This window comes from Saimiri boliviensis, chromosome 13 (assembly GCF_048565385.1).
Source record: "Saimiri boliviensis isolate mSaiBol1 chromosome 13, mSaiBol1.pri, whole genome shotgun sequence".
Taxonomy (NCBI): domain Eukaryota; kingdom Metazoa; phylum Chordata; class Mammalia; order Primates; family Cebidae; genus Saimiri; species Saimiri boliviensis.
In genome coordinates, this window is record NC_133461.1 from 63560368 (window position 1) to 63584696 (window position 24329).

The 24329-nt window shown below is 40.2% G+C and overlaps 1 protein-coding gene and 1 pseudogene across 4 annotated transcripts in view; both read left to right on the forward strand.

Annotated features, from left to right (window-relative positions):
• The window catches only part of ARHGAP28 (Rho GTPase activating protein 28), a 189626-nt gene that overhangs the window by 159468 nt on the left and 5829 nt on the right, over positions 1-24329 (forward strand). For all 4 annotated transcript variants that reach the window (XM_010335561.3, XM_003924830.4, XM_010335562.3 and 1 more), the window contains 5 exons: positions 1366-1563; positions 1910-2023; positions 8608-8664; positions 10531-10655; positions 23809-23873. In XM_010335561.3, coding sequence (XP_010333863.2) covers positions 1366-1563; positions 1910-2023; positions 8608-8664; positions 10531-10655; positions 23809-23873 — 559 coding nt within the window. The remainder of the gene's footprint in view (positions 1-1365; positions 1564-1909; positions 2024-8607; positions 8665-10530; positions 10656-23808; positions 23874-24329) is intronic.
• Positions 2030-8599, forward strand: LOC141580825 (alpha-aminoadipic semialdehyde dehydrogenase pseudogene; annotated as a pseudogene).

A 24329-nucleotide genomic window follows, 5' to 3' on the forward strand; every position in this document is an offset into this window, starting at 1 on the left:
GCTGAAAATTTATTATCTGGTTTTTGGCTTTGTCTACACAGTGTTCTTTTATTAGAAAAAATCCACCTGGTATCAAATATCTGAGTCAAAATGTCCTCTACCCTTTCATAAAACTGAGGATACAGCAATTATCAAATAATTCAATACATTTCTAACAAAAGTTTCCCCCAGAACATCACAGGACCTGAGGATATTGTACACATGTGTCCTCTCTCTCTCTCTCTCACACACACACTCTCTCTCACCCTCCTCCTCCTCTTCCTCCTCCTCCTCCTACTCCTCCTCTTCTCTCATTTTTTATTCTAAATTGTGACTGGAGCTAAGATTGTAGCAGGTGCGGGTTAGAGGTCAAAAACTCGAGCTGAAGAATTGGTTCCCTTGGTTCAGATCCTGGCTCTGCTACTTAATTAACTGATGCTGGGCAAAGCTGCTCAGCCCCTCTCCACCTCCATCCCTTCATCTGTAAAATAATAATAGTATCTACCTCACAGGATTTGGAATGATGACAAGTGAATATATATAAAGTGCTAAGTCTAACACCTGGCTCACAGAAAACCCTCAAATGAAGGTTAACTATTACTACTATTCAGTGCTGTTTTTCTCATTGCAAATACTGTATAGTGGAATTCAAACTTAGAAAACCGAAGAGCACTTCTTTTGGGGATTTCAGTTGTCTTGGTGAATTTCAGAAGGTTCTGATAAGTATTTCTACTTTGGTAGCTCAGCAAATTAAATTTTATCAATTATTTTTTTCATGCTTAAAAGAACTGCACACAAACATTTACTTTTGGACAGCTGAATATTTCAAAGTTGAAAAGCATAGAAAAATAGCACCCAAAAAGTAAATGTTTTTTTGTTGTTGTTTTTCACTTGAGTTTACATTTGGGCTGAGGAATGAGATACTCATGTTGTTTAAATGGGTTTTCCTTTCCCTAGGAAATGGTAAATAGTTTTCAACAGTTATGCTTTAAGTTAAGGATATTTTTCAGAATTACTTTTCTTCCTTCACAACAAAACTACCTTTTGTGTGAACTGCAGCATTTTCTCTTCCTGGTTTATACTGAATTTTAACATTTTTCAAACTCATTTAGGATAAAAGAAAAGAAAATGCAAACCTTAGTTACAGAAACTGCAATATAAATCCATTAAAATGGAGCTATTTTTATGAAGCAGACAGTTGAATATACTGGTCACATTAATTCTCAGTACTTTTAACCAGTTACAAAGGAGACATGGTACATTTAACCATTCTATGCTTCTAACAATTCTCTGGCAGCCGAGTGAATGGGAATAGAGTGAATGATAGCAATCAGGGGCACCTTTTCACAGTTGACAGTTGTATGACACAATGCTGTTTCTTCTTAGGCCCTCATGACATTCTTCAATAAAGTGATCGCCAATGAATCAAAAAACCGAATGAGTATGTGGAATATTTCTACAGTGATGGCACCAAACCTTTTCTTTAGTAGAAGCAAACACTCTGATTATGAAGAATTACTGTTAGCAAATACCGCGGCCCACATCATCCGCCTAATGCTTAAATACCAGAAAATTCTGTGGAAGGTGAGTGACATTGTGATGGCAGGTCCCCCTCGGAAGTCCATGGCCCCAGGAAACATAAAGGCTTTATGATTGGGAGACTCCCTTGGTCACAGGGAAGAAATATGGGAAGATAAACCCAGGTTGCTGTGACATCCTTACACTTTCTGGAAAGGCTGCTCTTTAACATGGTTTCCCTTTGAAACAAGGATCCACATAACTTTTTCTAAACTTTATAAGGACAGTGCCACCGTTACTGGCTCTAGGATACCAAGTGACTGGGAGGAGTTGCCATACCTGAAGACAGAATCTGCCAGGGAGGTTGAATTCAAGTGTTTTTCTTCCAGTCCAAGCTATTTTTCTTCTCCAGGTCCCATCTTTCTTAATCACTCAAGTAAGAAGAATGAATGAAGCCACGATGCTGTTAAAGAAGCAGCTCCCGAGTGTCAGGAAGCTGCTCAGGAGGAAGACCCTGGAGCGGGAGGTAAGACCAGGAACGAGGCTCTGCGGTTGTCTGCTGCCTAGGTGTGTACTCCTCTAAGGGAGGCACAAAGTAGCTTGTCATTTAGAACCAAGTGTTTTGTATTTTCTGAGACCAGGGAGTGTGGTAACTATAAATGTCGCGGAAAGTGGGTCTGTAACAGAGTACCGTGGTCTTTGCATCGTGTTGAGTTATGTGCTTTTTGGTTAAAGTTCTTTAAATATCTCGGTCAGGAAGATTGTTTGATATCCCACCAGAAGGGCTAGAACGGTTCTTGCAAAAGCCGAAAGTCAGCATTTTAGTCCCTGTCAACTTGATTTAAGGCAATCCAGTGTTCAAATGTCTAATACTTGGGAAAAGAGATTTCTTCATTGATTGGATAGTTAATGAATAGCTAATCTTTAAATTATTTTGTGTAAATTCATTGCATTCCAACGAATTTGGAGTTTTAACACAGTTATTTGTTTGGAGGCATGTAATGGAAACAAGTTTTAGAATTATTTTTATTGCTTTTATTTAACTTGAGGGTGATCACGAGTAGCAGAGATTGCATTCAACCTTGAGGAGGATGTGAAGATACTTGAAATTTACTTTGCCCTCAGAACTTATACCCAATGTGGGAAACAAATGTATACGAGAGCCCCAAGGGCCCAGCTGTACCAGGGCCGTGCAGAGGACAAGGAAATGTGCTCTAGTGTGGGAGACTGGATGGTGTCACAGAGGATGCAGCATTGGAGCTACATTTCTTTTTCTTTCTTTTCTTTTCGGAGCTAGGGTCTCGCTCTGTCACCCAGGCTGGAGTGCAGTGATATGATCTCAGCTCATTGCAACTGCAACCTCTGCCTCCCGAATTCAAGTGATTCTCCCGCCTCAGCCTCCTGAATAGCTAGGATTACAGGCATGCGCCACCATACCCAGCTAATTTTTGTGTTTTTAGTAAGAGTAGGGGTTTCACCATGTTGGCCAGGCTGATCTCACACTCCTGACCTCAGGTGATCCACCTGCCTTAGCCTCCCAAACTGCTAAGATTACAGGCATGAGCCCCTGTGTCCAGCCTGGAGCTACACTTCTTTTTATAGAGTTGGAGTCTTGCTTTGTCATCCAGGCTGGAGTGCAAGGGCACCATCATTGCTCACCGCAACCTCGAACTCCTGGGCTCAAGTGATCCTCCTGCCTCAGCCTCTGCAGTAGCTAGGACTACAGGTGCATACCACCACACCTGGCTAATTAAAAAAAAAAAAAAATGTGCCCGAGTTCTGGGCTCAGTATGTGGCGCCTCCCCCATACACATACACATACAGTGTGCACGCTGTAAGGACCAGCAAGCTCCCTGGACTTTGGAGCAGGCCTGCTGCCTTCATGTCCACTCTCCTGATCAATCAGCCCCAGTATGCATGGCTGAAAGAGCTGGGCCTCCGAGAGGAAAACGAGGGCATGTATAATGGAAGCTGGGGAGGCCAGGGAGCGGTTATTACAACTTACTGTCCTGCTAACCAGCCTATAGCAAGAGTCTGTCTAGCCAGTGTGGCAGACTGTGAAGACTCTGTAAAGGAAGCAAGAGAAGCATGGAAAATCTGGGCAGATATTCCTGCTCCAAAACGAGGAGAAATAGTAAGACAGATTGGCGATGCCTTGCGGGAGAAGATCCAGGTACTAGGAAGCTTGGTGTCTTTGGAGATGGGGAAAATCTTAGTGGAAGGTGTGGGAGAAGTTCAGGAGTATGTGGATATCTGTGACTATGCTGTTGGTTTATCACGGATGATTGGAGGACGTATCTTGCCTTCTGAAAGACCTGGCCATGCACTGATCGAGCAGTAGAATCCTGTAGACCTGGCTGGAATCATCACTGCATTCAGTTTCCCTGTGGCAGTGTATGGCTGGAACAATGCCATCGCCTTGATCTGTGGAAATGTCTGCCTCTGGAAAGGAGCTCCAACAACTTCCCTGATTAGTGTGGCTGTCACAAAGTTAATAGCCAAGGTTTTGGAGGACGACAAGCTGCCTGGTGCAATTTGTTCCTTGACTTGTGGTGGAGCAGACACTGGCACAGCAGTGGCCAAAGATGAACGAATGAACCTGCTGGCCTTCACTGGGAGCACTCAGTTGGGACAACAGGTGGCCCTGATGGTGCAGGAGAGGTTTGGGAGAAGTTTGCTGGAACTTGGAGGAAATAATGCCGTTATTGCCTTTGAAGATGCAGACCTCAACTTAGTTGTTCCATCAGCTCTCTTTGCTGCTGTGGGAACAGCTGGCCAGAGATGTACCACTGTGAGGCGACTGTTTGTGCATGAAAGCATCCATGATGAGGTTGTAAACAGACTTAAAAAGGCCTATGCACAGATCCGAGTTGGGAACCCATGGGACTCTAATGTTCTCTATGGGCCACTCCACACTAAATAGGCAGTGAGCATGTTTCTTGGAGCAGTGGAAGAAGCAAAGAAAGAAGGTGGCACAGTGGTCTATGGGGGCAAGGTTATGGATCGCCCTGAAAATTACGTAGAACCGACGATTGTGACAGGTCTTGGCCATGATGCATCCATTGCACACACAGAGACTTTCCCTCCAATTCTCTATGTCTTTAAATTCAAGAATGAAGCAGAGGTCTTTGCATGGAATAATGAAGCAAAACAGGGACTTTCAAGTAGCATCTTTACCAAAGATCTGGGCAGAATCTTCTGCTGGCTCGGACCTAAAGAATCAGACTGTGGCATTGTAAATGTCAACATTCCAACAAGTAGGGCTGAGATAGGAGGTGCCTTTGGAGGAGAAAAGCACACTGGTGGTGGCAGGGAGTCTGGCAGTGATGCCTGGAAACGGTACATGAGAAGGCCTACTTGTACTATCAACTACAGTAAGGACCTTCCTTTGGACCAAGAATCAAGTTTCAGTAAAGATGTTTTAGATGAACATTGCTTAATTTGAGATGTTCTGGCAGCTGTTTTTGAAGAAGACAAAGAAAATTAAAATTTTCCCTAAGTAAGTGCATCATTATGACGGTGACATTGACTAATCCCCCATGACCCCAAAGCCCTGATTAAATCAAGAGATTCAATTTTAAAAAACCAAAATAAAATTGTTACAACGTAGCCATATTTACTAAAAAAAAAAAAAAAAAATTGTAGAGACGGGGGTCTTGCTACATTGCCTAGGCTGGTCTTGAACTCTCTGCCTCAAAACGACCCTCCCACATAGGCCTCCCAAATTTCTAGGATTACAGATGTGAGCCACTGTGCCCGGCTGGAGTTGAATCTTGAAGGATGGATATCACTGTGAACAGAGAAAGGAGAGAAGCTTAATCCAGGGAAAAGGACAGGAAATGCCAAGGCAGTGGGGTAGGAGGCAGTGTTAATTGGTTTATCATAATCGCGATGAAAAACTGTATTCACTGACTGATGACAGGCAAAGTGACTTCATATCAAGTAGAACCAGTACTTTTATTTAGAAATGAAATTTTTTTTTTTTAAAGAGACATAGGGTTTTATTTGGGGGAACTTACATAGAGGGACAGTTCAGTGGCTGTGGGCTGAGGAGAACTACAACTGCTTACAAAAAGCATGCAGCCTGGCCAGGCATGGTGGCTCATGCCTGTAATCCCAGCACTTTGGGAGGCCAAGGCAGGTGGATCACTTGAGGTCAGGAGTTCAAGACCAGCCTGGCCAACATGGTGAAACCCCATCTCTACTAAAAATACAAAAATTAGCCGGGCGTGGTGGCATGTGCCTGTAGTTCCAGCTACCCAGGAGGCAGAGGTGAGAGAATCACTTAAATCTAGGAGGCAAGGTTACAGTGAGCTGAGATCGCATCATTGCAGTCCAGCCTGGGTGACAGAGCAAGACTCTGCCTCAAATTAAAAAAAAAAAAAAAGCATGCAGCTTATATAGTACCTTCACTTAGCACCCTCCCCACAGAAACCTCCTCGTGGCAACCCTCATATCTCAAGCCACACCGTCGCTGTCAGGTACATTTGCCATTCGGGGTCATTTTCAGGGTATGCTTAAGTTATTGTTATCAGGTGCATCTACCATTTAAAAAACTTGTTTTGAGTAAATAATCACATAATTAAAATTCATGATTCTAAGCATTTTAAATTGTGCCAATTCAATGTGTTTGAGTATATTCATAATATCCTGCAACCATCACAGTAGACATGGTTTACATTCGCTCTTTGAACATATTTAAAATAGCTTATTTGAAGCCTTTCTCTTCTTTCTGGTTTTGAGATGGAGTTGCATTCTTGTTGCCCAGGCTGGAGTACAATGGCATGATCTCGGCTCACTGCAACCTCCACTTCCCGGGTTCAAGCAATTCTCCTGCCTCAGCCTCCTGAGTAGGTGGGATTGCAGGTGCACACCACCATGCCCAGCTAATTTTTTTAATTTTTTGTAGAGACAGGGTTTGATAATGTTGGCCAGCCCAGTTTCAACCTCCTGATCCTCAAGTGATCTGCCTGCCTTGGCCTCCCAAAGCGTTAGGATTATAGGCGTGAGCCACCACACCCAGCCTGAAGACTTTTTCTAGTTAGTCCAATGTCTGGACTTTCTTAGACAGTTTCTTTAGAAACTATTGCTTTTTCTCCTTGTGTATGAGCAATATTTCCCTGACTTTTTTGCCTAACAGCTGTTTGTTTAAGACTGGACATTTTGAATACTGTAATGTGTCAGGTTTAGAAATCAGATTCTTCTCCCTCCTCAGGGTTTGTTGCTTCTGCACTTTTACCTATTGTTTGTTTTCTTCATGACTTTTCTCCTGAACTGATTTTGTAAAGTCTGTATTCGTTGTCTGGTGTGGTTATGGAAGTCTATGTTCCACTAGGTCAATGATAACTAATGATTAGACAGAGATTCTTTTAAATGCCTGGAACTAAAAAACTTCCTAGTCTTTGCAGATGAGCAGTGTGTGTGCTGGGGCATGCCTTTAGCACTCAGCCAAGCAGTTTCTTCTGACTCTGCCTGAGCTCTCGTTTCCTGCTTGCACAGAGCCTGAGGATCGGCCAGAAGTTTATGTTTTCAGCTCTTGCTCAATCATATGGCCTTCTATATTCTCAGGATTACGTTAAAACTTTTTACAGCCTTTATTTTCTAAAGCTTCTCAGCCTCCAGCCTTGCCTCCCAAGCTTGTTTATTATCTCTTGTTTTCTGCAACTCCGATTCACTGCATCAGGCAGCTGTGACAAAAACATTTGCCTGTAAACGTTTTTGACATTACGCCGCTTTAGCGCCCATCAAGTTCCAAGTTAGTCAAGGTAAAGGCAAGCCTTTTGAGCCAGTCCTCAAGGGAGCCACCAGACAGATGAGAACAAGTCATTAGAATTCTTGAGTGAGGTCCCTTCTGCTCCCTGCAGTACCTGGGCCAGAAGTGCAGGCTGTCATTTTCAAGGCTATCCCTGAACTGGAGAGCAGGGATGGAAAAGCGTCAGTTAAAACGACATACAGCTTTCTCTTACTTAAGCGGTCCCCTAGATGATGCCTTTGAATTTGTATCCGGAGTTCTACAAGAGTCAATACTGACAGTTTTTGCCAGTTCGTCCATTACTTTTATGGAGGGGCAGACTTTCTGAGTTTGTTACTCTGCCATTTTCACTCTGGAAAACCATAACAGTGTAATGAAATGTGTGGAACAGAGGTCAGGTCAGACCTTTCCAGTTACTACCCATATGAGCCTGAACGAACTACATTCTTTCTTTGAGCCTCAATGTTCTTGTCCTGTAAATTGGGAGGAAGGGCCAAAATGATCTATCTGTTTCACAGACCCGTCATTAGGATGGACTCGCATGATGTGTATGTGTGTGTATAAACTGTCCATTGCTATACAAATGTCACTTTAATATTTTATTGTAAATAGAACCAAGATAGAATGTCAAGATTATAAATACCATAGAAGCAAACACTTAAAGACATAGTCTTTCTTTCATATTATTGTACTATATTGTGTTTTTAATTCTTAATTTTGATTGGAGTGGACAGTTTATTAACAAGTTGTAAATTTAGAAGTCAGGAAATACCATAGAATAAAAATTAGTCACTTCTGATGTCCCCTCCCGGAGAAAAATAGTATCACCAATGGCAGGGTGTGTGCGCAGGAAAAGGCAGGTATATAAACCTTCTGAGATGCTGTATCCGCTTACCAGCAAATGTGAATGTATGTTTTCCCCTTTAACAGGAATGTGGCTTACAGGAAACACTGTCCTGCATCCTGCTTTACTGACTTAACAAATCATGGGGGATTATTTTATATCAGTCCACAAAGCACGCACCTTTGCCTCTCTGCTTCTTTTGCATGCTATTCCGCAGATACACAATAAGTTATTTCAGTAATCTCATATTGGTAAACGGTCTGTGTCTACTCTTTTGCTGCTACAATCTGTGCGTCAGAGAACAAACGTCTATATACGTCATTGTTGACAAATGAGGTATATTTGTAGGATGAATGTATAGCTGTGGAATTGTTGGATTAAAGTGCATGTACATTTTTTAATTTTACAAATATTGCCAAAATGTTTTCCATAAAGATTGTGCCAGTTTACACTTCCAAAAGCAGCATATGCTTGTTTTCTCAACATTACTCATAAAGACTGTGCTTCCTCTTAGACTACAAGCCCCAAGACTTCAAAGGTACTGCAAAAATTGCCCTCAGCAAGAAGAATGGTAAGAAAAATAATTTCCCTTCTCTTCCATTAAATCCCTATACAGTCTTCTGTAGCTGCATGCACCACATTTATGTCTAATTTTGGTCATGATTTATCCTTCAAACTTGACATTCTCAATGTGCCACATAAAGGAATCAGACGGACCTGACTAGCCGATGATTCAGAATGCATGCCTGGGTCTCCTATAGACAGCTACAGTGCTGTGGAAAGTTACAGGAGGAATGAGATTATTGTGATCCTTGGTCAATAATGTCAGAGTGTGCAGTGTATTGTCTGGGGAGCTGGATGAAATAGGACATAGAAGATCACGGTGTACTTTAGGAGTACAGTCTTGGCTGCGGTGAGCCCTGGACTTTGCCCCCACCCAGATCCAAAGCCCTCAGTACCTCTTCCTGAACTGCTGCTTTCTTGGTCCTTGCTGATAATATTAGGAGAATTCTGTAAGGACTGACTCTGTTCTAAAATATTTTGTGTGAGTTCCCTAGGGCTGCCAAGGTCCCACAAACGAGGTGGCATAAAACAGTAGACATGTATGATTCTCTCACAGTTCTTGAGGCTGAAAGTCCAAAGTCAAGGTGTCAGCAAGCTTGGCGCCTTCTGAGGCTGTAAGAGAAGCACCTGCTTATTGCCCCTCTTCTTGCTTTTGGCGATGCCAGTCTCTTCCGGTCTCAGCCTCCATCTTCACATGGCATTCTTTCTTGCATCTCGATGTCTCCTCTCTGACTCTTATAAGGATGCAAGTCACTTGGATTAAGGGCACATCCTACTGCAGTTTAGACTTCATATGTAATGGCCTCATCTTAACTAATTACATCTGCAATGACCTATTTCCAAATAAGGTCATGTTTTGAGGTACCGGGGGGGTTAGGGCTTCCATTTTTCTTTTGGGGAGACACAATTCAACCCATAACATATTTCTTTTCTTTTTTTTTTTTTTTTTTGAGACGGAGTTTCGCTCTCGTTACCCAGGCTGGAGTGCAATGGCGCGATCTCGGCTCACCGCAACCTCCGCCTCCTGGGCTCAGGCAATTCTCCTGCCTCAGCTTCCTAAGTAGCTGGATTACAAGCACGCACCACCATGCCCAGCTAGTTTTTTGTATTTTTAGTAGAGACGGGGTTTCACTATGTTGACCAGGATGGTCTCGATCTCTCGACCTCGTGATCCACCCGCCTCGGCCTCCCAAAGTGCTGGGATTACAGGCTGAACCACCATGCCCGGCCAACATATTTCTTCTAGGGTATCAATAGAATATTGATAGAAAATGACTCTAGGGAGTCCATTTATATAAACCTTCTATATCAATAGCACCATCCTTTGAGAAGGTACAGATTTAAGAGACTCCACCTTTCCCACCGCCATCTACACTGCTCTGCACAGTGTTTTCAGCACACTTTGAGGGGTCCCATTTCAAGTGCCCACAGGGAATTGAATTTGGGCCAGCCATTCATGGCTTCTAACTAAAGAAAGGGTATTGGAGAAGCCATATTTTTTAAATGACTCTTACATTTTTCAGAAGGTTGATATTCTTAAAATATATTGAAGTACAGAATTCTGCTTAAGGCAGGGTCAGTTAGGACTTTGTTCAAGAAATGCATTGATAGAAATGTTTGATATTTGTCATAACCCAGTTTTTCACCGTCATGATTTGAAGGCGTTATAGCAAGATCTGACCATGTGTAGTAAAAATAAAATACTAGTTTAGTCATGAGTGAGTCTCCAGGTGAGAAAGAAAGCAAGTGTTCCCTTCTGGTTATGTGTTTTCCTAATTCAGAGTAGCACTGATTTTCGTATATCTTAAGTTCATCATTGACCTGATATTCATCCCAGTTTGACTGAATGTCCTGAATGTCTCCTCCTTGGCAGTCTGACGTGCCGGAAGGAGTCATACGAGTCCATGCTCCACTTCTCTCCAAGGTGTCCATGGCCATTCAACTCAACAATCAAACCAAAGCCAAAGACATACTGGCAAAATTTCAATATGAAAACAGGTGAGTCAACGTGAACGAAAGTCTCTGCACGAGAAGGAAAATCTTTATCAGATAAATAACTTTCTAGGCATTTACAAATTTGACCTTTCATAAAATATAGAATCTGTTGTTTTAGGGAGTTTACCAGTGGATTACTAGAATAAAAAGCAGAGAATGAAGTTAGTAGACATAGGATTGCTAACAACAAAAGTTGTTTTTCTTTTTTTTTCCTTTTTTTTTTTTTTTTGAGACAGAGTCTCACTCTGTCACCCAGGCTGGAGTGCAATGGCACAATCTCGGCTCCCTTCAACCTCCACTTCCTGTGTTCAAGCGATTTTCCTGCCTCAGCCTCCCAACTAGCTGGGACTACAGGCATACACCACCATGCCCAGCTGATTTTTGTATTTTTAGTAGAGACGGGGTTTCACCATGTTGCCCAGGATGGTCTCAATCTCTTGACCTTAGGATCCACCCGCTTTGGCCTCCCAAAGTGCTGGGATTACAGGCATGAGCCACTGTGCCCAGCAAAAGTTGTTTTTCAAAAGAATTTCTACAAATGGAATTCTTAATAGATATTGTCTATCTCGGTAGCTTCATTTATTCAGTGAGTTTTACCTTTTATTTATTTATTTATTTATTTATTTATTTATTTATTACACAGAGTTTTGCTCTTTTTGCCCAGGCTGGAATGCAATCGCGCGATCTTGGCTCACTGCAGCTCTGCCTCCTGGGTTCAACACAGGAGGCTGCATGCCTCCCAAGTAGCTGGAATTACAGGCGTGCGCCACCACAACCAGCTAATTGTTTTTTTTGTTTGTTTTTTTTTTTTTTTTTGCGTTTTTATTAGAGACAAGGTTTTACCATGTTGGCCAGGCTGGTCTTGAACTCCTGACCTCGGGTGATCACCCACCCCGGCCTTCCAAAGTGCTGGAATTACAGTTGTGAGCCGCTGTGCCTGTCAGAGTTTTACCTTTTATTAGAATGAAAATATAGCAAGTTAGTTTCATAGATAACTTGTTAGTCCTTCAGGATTAACGTTTTCCTAGGCCTGCATCGACTTTAACATGCCTATATCAGATAGAGTTTATGTGGTTAAGTGGATACCGTGGCTATTACTTTCCTTAAAACATACTACTAATAATTCTTAGAATCAGAATAATACTTAAAAAATTCCTTTTGCAAATCTGCCATAGTCACCTTAAAGGGGCACACAGATCATGATAATTTTTGTCTGGACATGCTTACTCAAGAATAAACATTTGTCTTCTGGTTTTTAAAGGATGAGAAACACTTGTTTATCCATTGTGGAGCACATATGATTTGCTACCTCTAGTAAGACTCTGATGGATGGCCTTAAAATGAAGCATTCCAATCATGTTGAAACGCAGTGGCCTTGTTGAGCAAAAAAGCCAATTGTAAAAGTTAACATACCGCATGATTCCATTTATTTAACATTTTTGAGATTAAATTTTACTGATGGAGGATAGATTAGTTTTCAGCGGTTGGGAGGAATGATTTGGAAGGGAGACAGTTTTGGTTATTAAAGGCCAACATGAAGGACCCTTGGTGTTGGAACTTGTGGTGTTGGGATCTTGACTGTGGTGAGGGATAACTGACCCTCTATAACATTCAATTGAAATTAATACACACACACACACACACACACACACGCACACACACACACACACATACAAATGAGTACAAGTAAAACTGGGAAATCTAAATAAGGTAGATTGTGTCAATATCAGTATCTTGATTGTGGCATTATGCTGTAGTTCTGTGAATTGTTACCATTGGGAAAAATTACAGAATACAAAGAATCACTCTGTATTATGTCGCCCACATGTGAATCTACAGTTATCTCAATAAAAATTTAAATTAAAAGAAAAACAAGTAGCTAGTAAAAGTCATCTATGGTGTGAGGTCAGGATGGTAGTTTTTCTACCATCTGGGGTAACGGAAGGCAGGGGCTGGTGGAAGGCATAGTGACTGGTAAGCCATGCTGATGGCCTCCAGAAATTTTTTTTTCTTTTGGAACTGGTGCAGACTATATGATGTTAATTTTGTGAACAGTCATCAAGTTGTACACTTATGACTTGTATATTTTATGTATAATATATACACACACACATTAACCTCTTTCCCACTTGCCCCAAGAGTACTGCACCGGCAGTTAGCTGTACTTTATTTCCTAAACAGAAAATGGGTTGAAAAAGAAAAGTAGACAGAGGCCAACAGGAGCCCCAAACATGTACTCCTCGTTGCTATTGGACTGGACACCTCCATGTAGGCAATCATATAGAGACTTGAAATATCATTCAATGGATTTGGACATCCAATAGACTTCCAGTTACATATATTACAAAACTGACTTTGTACTCTCAAGTAGACCTTTTGTAGAGAGAAAATGTTTCTAATAACTCAAATCTTTTGTAACAACTTCTTCAAAAAATCTTGGTAACTCAGGAATGGGAAACCAAACATCATATGCTCTCACTCATAGCTCATAGCTAAGCTATGAGGATGCAAAGGCATAAGAATGGCACAGTGGAATTTGGGGGCATGGGGGAAACAGGGGAGGGGTGAAGGATAAAAGACTACAAATTGGGTTCAGTGTATACTGCTCAGGAGATGGGCTTACCAAAATCTCAGAAATTACCACAAAAGGATTACCACTAAAGAAATTTACCACTAAAGAATTTACTCATGTAACCAAATACCTGTTCCCAAAAAACCTATGGCAATAAAAAAACTTTTAAAACAATAATAATTTTTTTAAAATCTCACCCTATCCGTTCTCTTTGCTTGTTAGAACTATGGCCTGCTTCAGTTTAAGTGGAGTAAACTGGCCCTGATTTTGCATCTTTCACTAGAGGCTCATTTCTGACTGCCTACTCACAGCCCTGTGTGTTTAAGTTAAAAAAGGAGGGAGAAGCCCCATTCCTTCCAGGTATTCTCCCTTACAGCTGAAACACCTTGGATAGTAACACAACCAAAAGCAGAGAAAGACTCTGAAAGGTGGAGAGAAGAGGCCTTGAGAAATGACATGGTGAGTTCTGGGAGTTTCCTTGTCACCTGTCACATATCCAGACAGGGCACTGCGGAAACTTCCAACCAGGAACTGACAACAGACACAGGCGAAAAAGAGCACTAAGAAAAGCTAGCCAAAGGACTACCAGAAGGGGTGGCCTAACCACAGAAAACCTTTCTCGCAGTATCTGCCCTACTCCAACCAAACACCAATGGGAAAAACGGCACCGCCCCCATGGTTTCAGTGGATGCAAGCAGGGCATGGATCTGCCATCCACCACCTGCCACCTAATACAGCCTGGTGGGTGGTCTGATTCCAAACCAGGGTCATGTCTTCAGAGCCCTGCAGTGAGCTAAGCTTCCACCTTCACCCAGCAGCAATGAAACTTAGCAGCAGCAAAGCAATGCAAGGCAGACCATTCAGCACAAGTGTCAGCAAGGCCCCAAGGCCCTGTGGGAGCTGAGCCTCTTCCCCAACCACATGAACAAAGCGAACAAGGCAGGCCAAAGCAGAGCTTCCCTTGTGCCCTTGCTAGTATCGTCAGGCCCAGTGGGGAAATGAGCCTCCATCTGATACCTGGTGGAAAAGGGTAAAATGTGGGAACAGTTGACACTCTGCTTCCTCCCCTCCTCTTTTCTGGGGTCAGTGGGGCCCAGTGAGGAGCTGAGCTTCACCCTCAGCCTGCAGCAACAAGGCAGAGTTAGCTTCTGTTTCCCCACCCTGGTGGTAGCAGTGCCCAGGAGGAAGCTGATCTTATAATCCCAATTGGAGGCAATGGGGCAGAGCCAGTTGGTGTCCCGCTTTCAATGGGGCCCAACAAGAAGCTGAACATACATGCCCTCCCTGGCCTTGTGCTAAACCTTAGCAGGAAGGCTACATGCCAAAAAGGGAAGTTTAAGTAAGCCCTAGGGTCTCATAATACCATATCCAAAATGTTCACAATACAACCCACAGTCACTCATTAAAGCAAAATCACAGGAATGAGAAAAAACAAACCATGTTAACAACACTAAACTCCATCAAATTTTTGAGTTTTCTGACAAGAATTTTATAACAACTGTCACAAAAAATACTTCCACAGGCAATTATGAATTCTCCTGAAACAAATGAAAAAAGTAGAAAATATCAGCAAAGAAATACAACAAATGGAAATTCCAGAACTGGAAAATGCAAAAACTGAGGTAAAAAACTTGCTGAGTGGGCTCAGTAGTAGGGTGGAGATAACAGGGTAGAATTAGCAAACTTGAGGACATATCAATAGAGTTTATCGATTATGAACAACAGAGAGGAAATAAGCCGGAAAAAAAAATGAACATGGAAGTCTAACAAGTGAGCCAAGTGTCATACAGTCAAAGTCCCAAAATAAGAGGAAACACAGAATGAGACTGAATCTTTGAATAAATAATGACAAAATACATCTCCAATTAGGAAAAGACATAAAAACCACCTCTTCGAGAAACTGAGTGAACCCAAATGGGATAAACCAAATAAATCTAAACCAAAATAGTATGATTATACTTGTAAAAATCAAAGACAAAGACAAATTCTTGAAAGCATCCAGCGAGAAATGATGTTTTTAATATGAGGACACCAATTCAAATTACAGGAGATGTTTCATCTGAAGCCATGAAGGCTGGAAGGAAGTGACGTAACATTTGACAAGTACAAAGGAAAGAACTGTCAACTATGAATTTTGTATTCACCAAAAATGTCCTTCTGGAAATGAGAGAGAAATAAAGACACTCTCAGATGAAGGAAAACTAAAAGATTTGTTGCTAACAAGCTGACTGATAAAAGATGGCTGAAGGAAATTCTTTAAACAGAGAGGAAATTATAACAAGGCTTAGAACATCAGAAAGGCCAGGAGAACATCGAATGGGTAAAAACAGGGCTGTAAACTATGCTACTTCTCATGCATTTTTAAAATCACATTTGGTGATAGAAGCAAAAATTATATCACCTGATACATTGCTCAGTGTATGTAGAGGACACACTTAAGACAATTGCATTTTAAAATGGTGGCACACCCTCTCTCCCTAAATGTAGCCTGTGCAGGATGACTTCCTTCCAAAAAAATACAGTGTGTAAAAAGGGAAAGGGCAACTTTACAGTCAAGAAATCTGACCTCAGTTAGGTGATCAGGTTAATATTAACGGTGATGAGTCATGTTGATAGTATGTTGATAGCATCAAGGTACATCGCTGATAAGATACGATAAAAACAGCCCTTTATCTCTGTGGTCTTTCTCCCAAGAACACATAATTCCAATCTGAACATGAGAAAAACATCAGAAAAATCCTAATTGAGGAACATTCTACAAAATACCTGAGCAGTGCTCCTTGAAACTGTTCAGGGCATCAAAACTAAGGCAACTATGAGAAACTATTAGAGCAGTTGAAGGAGACATGACTACTATATTAGTTTCCCAGTGCTGCCATAACAAATCACCACAAATCGGTAGCTTAAAAGGTGGAAATATATTCTCTCACAGTTCAGGAGTCCAGAAGTCTGAAATAAAGACGTCAGCAGGGTTAATTCCTTCTAAAAGCTCAGGGGAGAAACTTGTGACTTTTGGTGGTTGCCAGCAATTTTGGAATTCCATGGCTTGAGATACAGCATTTCCATCTCTTCTCCCATCGTCACATCATCTTTACTCATTTTAGGTGCCCCTAAATCCAGGACGATTTAATCTCACAATCTTTAACTAATTACATCTGCAAATACCCTATTTCCAAATAAGGTCAAATTATGAACTTGAGGGTGGGCATGAATTTTGGGGGACACTGTTCAACCCCCCCATAGTTACTAAATGTAATGCGAAATTGTGGATAGGATCCTTGAACAGAAAATGAACATTAGGTTAAAATGAAGGTAATCTGACTAAAGTATGGACTTTTATTAATAATAATGTATAAATATTGGTTCATTAATTGTAACAAATGTACCGTATTAATATTAGATGTATATAACAGGGCCGTAACATCTTCATAGTTTTTCTGCAAATCTAAAAGAGTTCTAAAATTAAATATTTGTTTTAAAATTGTTTCCAGGATTCTACTAGTTTTTAAAAACTACCACTTTGCAATGGTAAAGTCATTTCAGAGTAAAATAGGTAAAATTTAGTTATGCGAGAATATCAGGATTATCTTTCTATTTTAAAAATGAAATCTGTGCATGCTTCAGTGGGCCTCCTTTAACTTAGGTGATTTTGAATTCAAATAACTGACAATAAATAGAATTATCACAGTCATTTGAATGGCTACTATCTTAAAAAAATAATAATAATTGCTGGTAAGGATGGGAATAAATCGGAAATCTTGTGCACCACTGGTGAGAATATAAAGTGGTACAGCCACTGTAGAAAACACTATGGTGACTGCTCAAAAAATTACAGATAGAGTTACCATATGATCCAGCAATTCCACCTCTGAGTTCACGGCCAACAAATTGAAAGCAGGAGCTCATGGAGACATTTGACTCTCATGTTCACAGCATTATTCACAATAGTTAAAGACATGGAAGCAACCCAAGTTGCTATCCAACAGATGAATGAATAAGCAAAATATGGTATATACATATAATGAAATATGTTTCAGCCATAAAAAGGAAATAAATTTTTACATATGCTTCAAAATAAATGAACCTCAAGAATATTATGCTGATGAAATAAGCCAATCACAAAAGGATAAACACTGTGATTCCACTTAAGTTATGGTCAGAATCATAGAGACAGAATAGAATGGTGGTTGCTAGGGGCTAAGAGGAAGAGGAAAATGGGAAATTACTGTTTAATAGGCATATAGTTTCAGTTTTACAGATGAAAAGTTCTGAAAACAGATGCTGGTTACAGTGGTACAACATTACAAATATATTTAATACCACTGAACTATACACCTAAAAATTGCTAATATGAAACATTTTATGTTGTATGTATTTTGCCGTGATAGAAATATAAAAACTTTTAAAGGAATAAATCTAATTAATGTTTTAAGTGTAGGATTAAGGGAACTAATGAAAGTACACATCATTTATTTGTAAAACATCAATACCAGTAAACTGCGATAAGTTACACATGTATTGTAATATTCAGAGAAACCACAAGCAAAAGGCATACCAAGCAATATAGCAAAAAATTGTATGAGTAAAACAAAATAGAATCCAGAAAGATGGACCAAATCGTGAGCCATAAAACAAGTCTCAATACATTTAAAATAACTGAAATCATACAAAGCGTCTTCTCTGACTGTAAAGGTATCATAAACTAGATAACAGTAACAGGAAGAGAACATGAAAACCTCTAATCACTTTAAAACTAAAGCAGACACTTCTAAACAATCTGCAGGTCAAAGAGGAAGTCTTAAGTGAAATTTTAAAAAAATACCTAGAATGAAAGTAAAACTGGTAACATGTAAAATCAAGTGGTGGCCAGGCACGGTGGCTCACACCTGTAATTCTGTGCTTTGGGAGACCAAGGAGAGCAGATCACCTGAGGTCAGGGGTTCAAGACCAGCCTGATCAATATGGCGAAACCCCATCTCTACTAAAAATACAAAAATTAGCCAAGCTAGGTGGCGTGCACCTGTAATCTCAGCTTCTCAGGAGGCTGAGGCAGGAGAATCGCTTGAACCCGGGAGGCGGACATTGCAGTGAGTTGAAACCACACCATTGCACTCTAGCCTGAGTGACAGTGTGAGACTCCATTTCAAAAGTTAATTAATTAATTAATTAAATTTTAAAAAATAAAATTATGTGGGATACAGCTAAAGCAGTGCTGAGAGAAAAAGTTTTAGCAATAAATGCTTATGATAGAAATGAAAGACCTCAAATCAACTCTTCAAGTTCCTACCTCTAAAAACTACAAAAATAAGAGCAAAATAATCCTAAAGCAAGCAGAAGGACAAATTAATAAAGATAGGCAGAAATAAATGAGATTTAACACAGGAAAATGATAAAGAAGATCAGTGAAACAAAAAATTGGTTCTTTTAAAAAGCAATAAAATGTATAAACTCCTAGGAAGACTAACAAAGATCAAAAGAGAGATGTCACAAATCAAGAATGTCAAAAATAAAATGAGATATCACTAGTATAGTACTTCCATTAAAGGGATCAAAAGGATTACTGTAACAACTTAATAGCTCATAAATTCAAAAACTTAGAATGGACCAATTCCTCAAAAACCGCTAATTACCAAAATGAAATTAACCAGCTAGATAGTGCTATAGCCATTAAAGAAATTGAATCTATAATTTTAAAGATTTTAAAAGCTCTCCAAGCCCAGATGGTTTCGCTGGAGAATTCTAGCAAACATTTAAAGAATTAACACTAATCTAGAACAATCTTTACCAGAAATAGAATAGGGAAAAACACTCCTTAACTCATTTATGAAGCTTGTATTAATACCCTGATACCAAGAAAAAAACCCTCAAAGGTATTATTTAAAAAAAAAAAAAAAAAAAAAAAAGGCCCTACAGACCAATATCTCTCATAAATGCAAAATTTAAAAATTATCATCAAAATAGCAAATCTAACAGCATTTATTCAAAGAATTATACACCATAAACCAACTGGGATTTTTTTCGGGCATGCAAGGGTGACATTAAAAAATCAATCAGTGTAATTAGCCATATCAACAGGAGAAAAATCATACAGTCATCTCAATTGATACAGAAAAAAGGCTTTGGCAAAATCCAACACCAAGTCATGATAAAAACTCTCAGAAAACTAGGAAAAGAGGAGAACTTACTCAACTTGATAAAAATTATCTACAAAACCTACAGCTAACATCATGCTTAGCAATGAAGGATTGAATGCTTTCCCTCTAAGAGCAAGACTAAAGATGTCCACTTTCATCAGTCTCATTCAACATACTACTGGAAGATTAAGTCACTGTAGTAAGGCAAAGAGAAGAAATTAGAGGCATACAGATTATAAAGGAAGAAAGAAAACTGTCTCTATTTGCAGATAACCTAATTGTCTGCATACAAAATTTCTTTCTTTCTTTTTTTTTTTTTTTTTTTTTTGCGACAGAGTCTCACTCTGTTGCCAGGTGCTAGGCTGGAGTGCAGTGGCACAATCTCGGCTCACTGCAACCTCCGCCTCCCAGGTTCAAGCAATTCTCTTGCCTCAGCCTCCCGAGTAGCTGGAATTACAGACATGTGCCACCACACCCAGCTAATTTTTATATTTTTAGTAGAGACGGGGTTTCACCATGTTGGCCAGGATGGTCTCCATCTCTTAACCTCGTGATCCGCCCGCCTCGGCCTCCCAAAGTGCTGGGATTACAGGCTTGAGCCACTACGCCCGGCCAAAATTTCTTAAAATAAAAATTTTTTAAAGACCTAGAACTAACAAGTTAGTTCAGTAAGATCACAGAATACAAGATTCACACACAAAAATCAATCACCTAGGAACATGCAGAAACCAAATTTAAAACCAGAAGTAAAAACACAATACCCTTTACAGTCACTCCAAAATAAATACTTAAGTATAAACCTAAGTAAACCTTTACAGGATCTGTGTGCTGAAAATTACAAAATGCTGGTGAAAGAAAGTAAAGAAGACCTAAAGAAATGGAGAGACTTGTCATTTTCATGGATTGGAAGACAACACAGTAAAGACATCAATTCTTCACAAATTGATCTATGGGTTTAATGCAATTCCTGTCAAAATCCCAGCAAGATACTTTATAAACATGGACAAGCTTACTCTAAAAATATATCTGAAAAAGCACAGGCCCTAGGATAACTAACATCGTCTTGAAAAAGAAGAATAAAGTAGGAGGAATCACTTTACTAGATATCAAGGCCGACTATACAAAAGCTAGCATGATCAAGATAGTATGGTATTGGTAGAGGGATTAGATACTTGGATCAATGGAATAGAGAACCCAGAAACTGACCCACACAAATATGTCCATCTGATTTTTAAAAGATTTTTATTATAAACTATACATAACATAAAAATATGTTTTAGAACAAGCACGGTGGCTCACACCTGTAATCCTAGCACTTTGGGAGGCCGAGGTGGGTCGATTGCCTGAGCTCAGGAGTTCGAGACCAGCCTGGACAACATGGTGAAACCCTGTCTCTATTAAAATACAAAAGAGTATCCAGGTGTGTTGGCGTACACCTCTCGTCCCAGCTATCCCAGAGGCTGAGGCAGGAGAATTGCTTGAACCCAGGAGGCGGAGGTTGCAGGGAGCTGAGATCGTGCCATTGCACTGCAGCCTGAGCAACAGAGCGAGATTCCATCTCAAGAAAAAAAAAAAAAAGTATGTTTTAACCATTTCCAGGGGACAGTTCAGTGGCACTAAGTACCTTCACATTGTTGTATAACCATCACCATCATTCATACCAAGAATGTTTTTCTCATCCCACACTGAAACTCTATACCTATTCTCCCTGTCTTCAGCCACTGGTAACCATTCTACTCCTTTCTGTCTCTATGAATTTGACTATTCTAGCAACTGATTTAGAGAAAAGTACAAAAGCAATTCGATGCAGAAAGCATTTTCAGTAAATGATGTTGTAGCAACGGACGTCCATAGTGTCCATAGGCAAAAATAAATAAACCTCAATCTAAACATCACACCTGTTCAAAGATTAACTCAAACTAGATCACAGACTTAGATGTGTAGTGTAAAACTACAAACTCCTTAGAAAATAATGTAGGAGAAAATCTTTGTGATCTAAAATGAAAGAGTTCTTAGAACTTGACATCAAAAGTGTGACCTATAAGAAATAAAATTGATAAATCAGACCTCATCAGAATGGAAAACTTAAAAGACCCTGTGAATAGGATGAAAAGAGAAACTATGGACTGGGCTAAAATATTTGCAAAGGACCAGTATCTAGAATATATAAAGAAAGCACTCAAAAAAAAAAATCCAATTTGAAACAATCCAATTTGAAAGTGGGCAAAAGACATGAACAGACATTTTACCAAAGAGATAGAGATTACATTTCATCAGAGAGATAAACAATTGCAGATATGCCCATGGAAAGACATTCGACATTGACCTTTATGGAAATGCTAATTAAAACCACAGTTACGTATTACTTCACACCTGTGAGAATGGCTAAACTAAAAAATACTGCCACAGATACAGAGAAACAGGATCGCTCATGCATTTCTCATGGGAATGTCGATAGTGCAGTCACTCCATAAAATGGTTTGGCAGTTTCTTAAAAAACTAAATCTCCAACTGCTATGTGACCCAGCATTCACACTCCTGGGCATTTATCCCAAAGAAATGAAGACTATGTTCACACAAAAACCTGTACACAAATTCTTATAGCGCTTTATTTATATAGTTAAAAACTGGAAGGAAAAAAAAAACCTGGTGTCCTTGAACAGGTGAATGACTAAAGAAACTGGTTAATCTATACCATGGAATACTACTCAGCATTAAAAGTGCAGCAACAGGTCGGGCATGGTAGCTCACACCTGTAATTCCAGCACTTTGGGAGGCCAAGGTGGGCAGATCACCTGAGGTCAGGATATCGAGACCATCCTGGCCAACATGGTGAAACCCCATCTCTACTAAAAATAAAAAAATTAGCTGGGCATGGTGGTGCGTGCCTTAATCCCAGTACTCAGGAGGCTGAGACAGAAGAGTTACTTGAACCAGGGAGTCAGAGGTTGCAGTAAGCCAAGATTGTATCACTGCACTCCAGCCTGGCAGCAGAGCAAGACTCTGTCTCAAAAAGAAAAAAAAGAAAGTTCGGCAACCTGGGTGGATCTCTAGGGATTTATGCCAAGTGGGAGAAAAAGCCAATCCAAAACTGTTTCATACTGTATGTTTCCATTTGTTTAACCTTTATGAAATGACAAATTTATAGAAACATAGAATAGGGTAGTGCTGCTGGGGTAAGGGATATGGCTAGGGTTGGATAGGGAGAAGGAGTGAATGTGAATAAAGGGACAACAGGAGGTTCCTTGTGGGGCTGGAAATGTTCTGCATCTTCCCTAGATTGGTGTCAACATTCTGGTCATGATACTGCACTAGAGTTTTGTGAGATGTTACTATTGAGAGAAACCCGTATAGGGTGCACAGGATCCACATGTATTATTTCTTACAACTACATGTGAATCTACAGCCTCTCAAATGAAAGTTCAGTTAAACAAACAAAAAAAGAGGACACACATGCATCTTCCTCACAGTGGAGAGGCCAAGACAATCATTTGAACTAACCAAGCTGAAGGTCACTCCTAGATTGGGATGGAGGTCAGTGATGGTCATTCAGACTCTTCTAACCCAGCATTCTAGTCTGGGGTGGAAAAATTAAATTGGGCGACAGTTTCTTGTGACTTGCTTATATTTTATTTCATTTCATTTTATTTTCAAGACAGAGTTTTACTCTGTCGTCCAGGAGTGCAGTGGTGCAATCTCTGCCCTCTGCAACTTCCGCCTCCCAGGTTCAAGCAATTCTCCTGCCTCAGCCTCTCAGATAGCTGGAACTACAGGCATGAGCCACCACACCCGGCTAATTTTTTGTGTTTTTAGTAGAGATGAGATGTCGCCGTGTTAGCTAGGCTGGTCTCAAACTCCCGACCTCAGATAATCCACCCATCTCAGCCTCCCAAAGTGCTGGGATTACAGGCGTGAGCCACCTCACCCCAGCCATTACTTGCTTTTATTAAGGGGCAGAGACTTGCCATATAGTCAGTCTTAGACACCTTGCAAAGCATGAGTCAAACTGAGAAATGTGACTTGGGCTGAGAATTCCATTTAATTTTTTGGCAAATGCAGAAATGAAACCTGACTTCTTTTGGATTGAGAGTAATGTGGGCAACGACAAGGTAGTATTAAACATGCAGCTGCTCCGTGGACAGCTTTGATGTGTCAGTAACAGTAACTGCCCTAAAATGGAGCTAAAACGGAGCTGGCAGCTGTGGCCTAAATGGGCTGTATGTGGTGTAGCGTGGTGGCTTCCTAACCTGGTGGGGAGCAGTCCTGTCCTTTCTGGGCCTCAGCTTCTTGTCTGTATCAGACAGAAAAACAGGTGTTCTTATCATAACTTCTGTCATAATAGTTTTGTGGGCTATATTTCATTAAGGCAGAATGAATTGTTTGTTGCCTAGTTGTTTAAGATGCATTCTTAGATCAGGAAAGAGTTAATTACTTTCTCATTTTTTTTCAGTCGTGGTTCATCAGAATGTATTAAGATTCAGAATCAAAGGTTATATGAAATTGGTGGAAATATAGGTAAGCGTTCTTTAATAATTTCTACTGCTAAGTTCTCTGATTACTCTAAAAGAAATATGTTGCTATTATCATAAAGGTATATTTTATAAATTTCTCCGATAAAAACTAAAAATCATTAGGTTTCCGATATTTTTATCTCATGTAAGGAAAGTTACACAACTTTTCTAAAATATTTTCAAATTTTAAATGAGAATATTTTAGTGTTGATATGGAGTAGACTTGGGTCTTTTTTTTTTTTTTTTTGAGACAGAATCTCGCTCTGTCACCCAGGCTGCAGTGCAGTAGTGAGATCTCGGCTACTACAACCTCCACCTCCCAGGTTCAAGCAATTCTCCTGCCTCAGCCTCCTTACTAGCTGGGATTATAGATGCCTGCCACCATACCCGGCCAATTTTTTTATTTTTAGTAGAGACAACGTTTCACCTTGTTGGCCAGGGTGGTCTCAGACTGTGACTT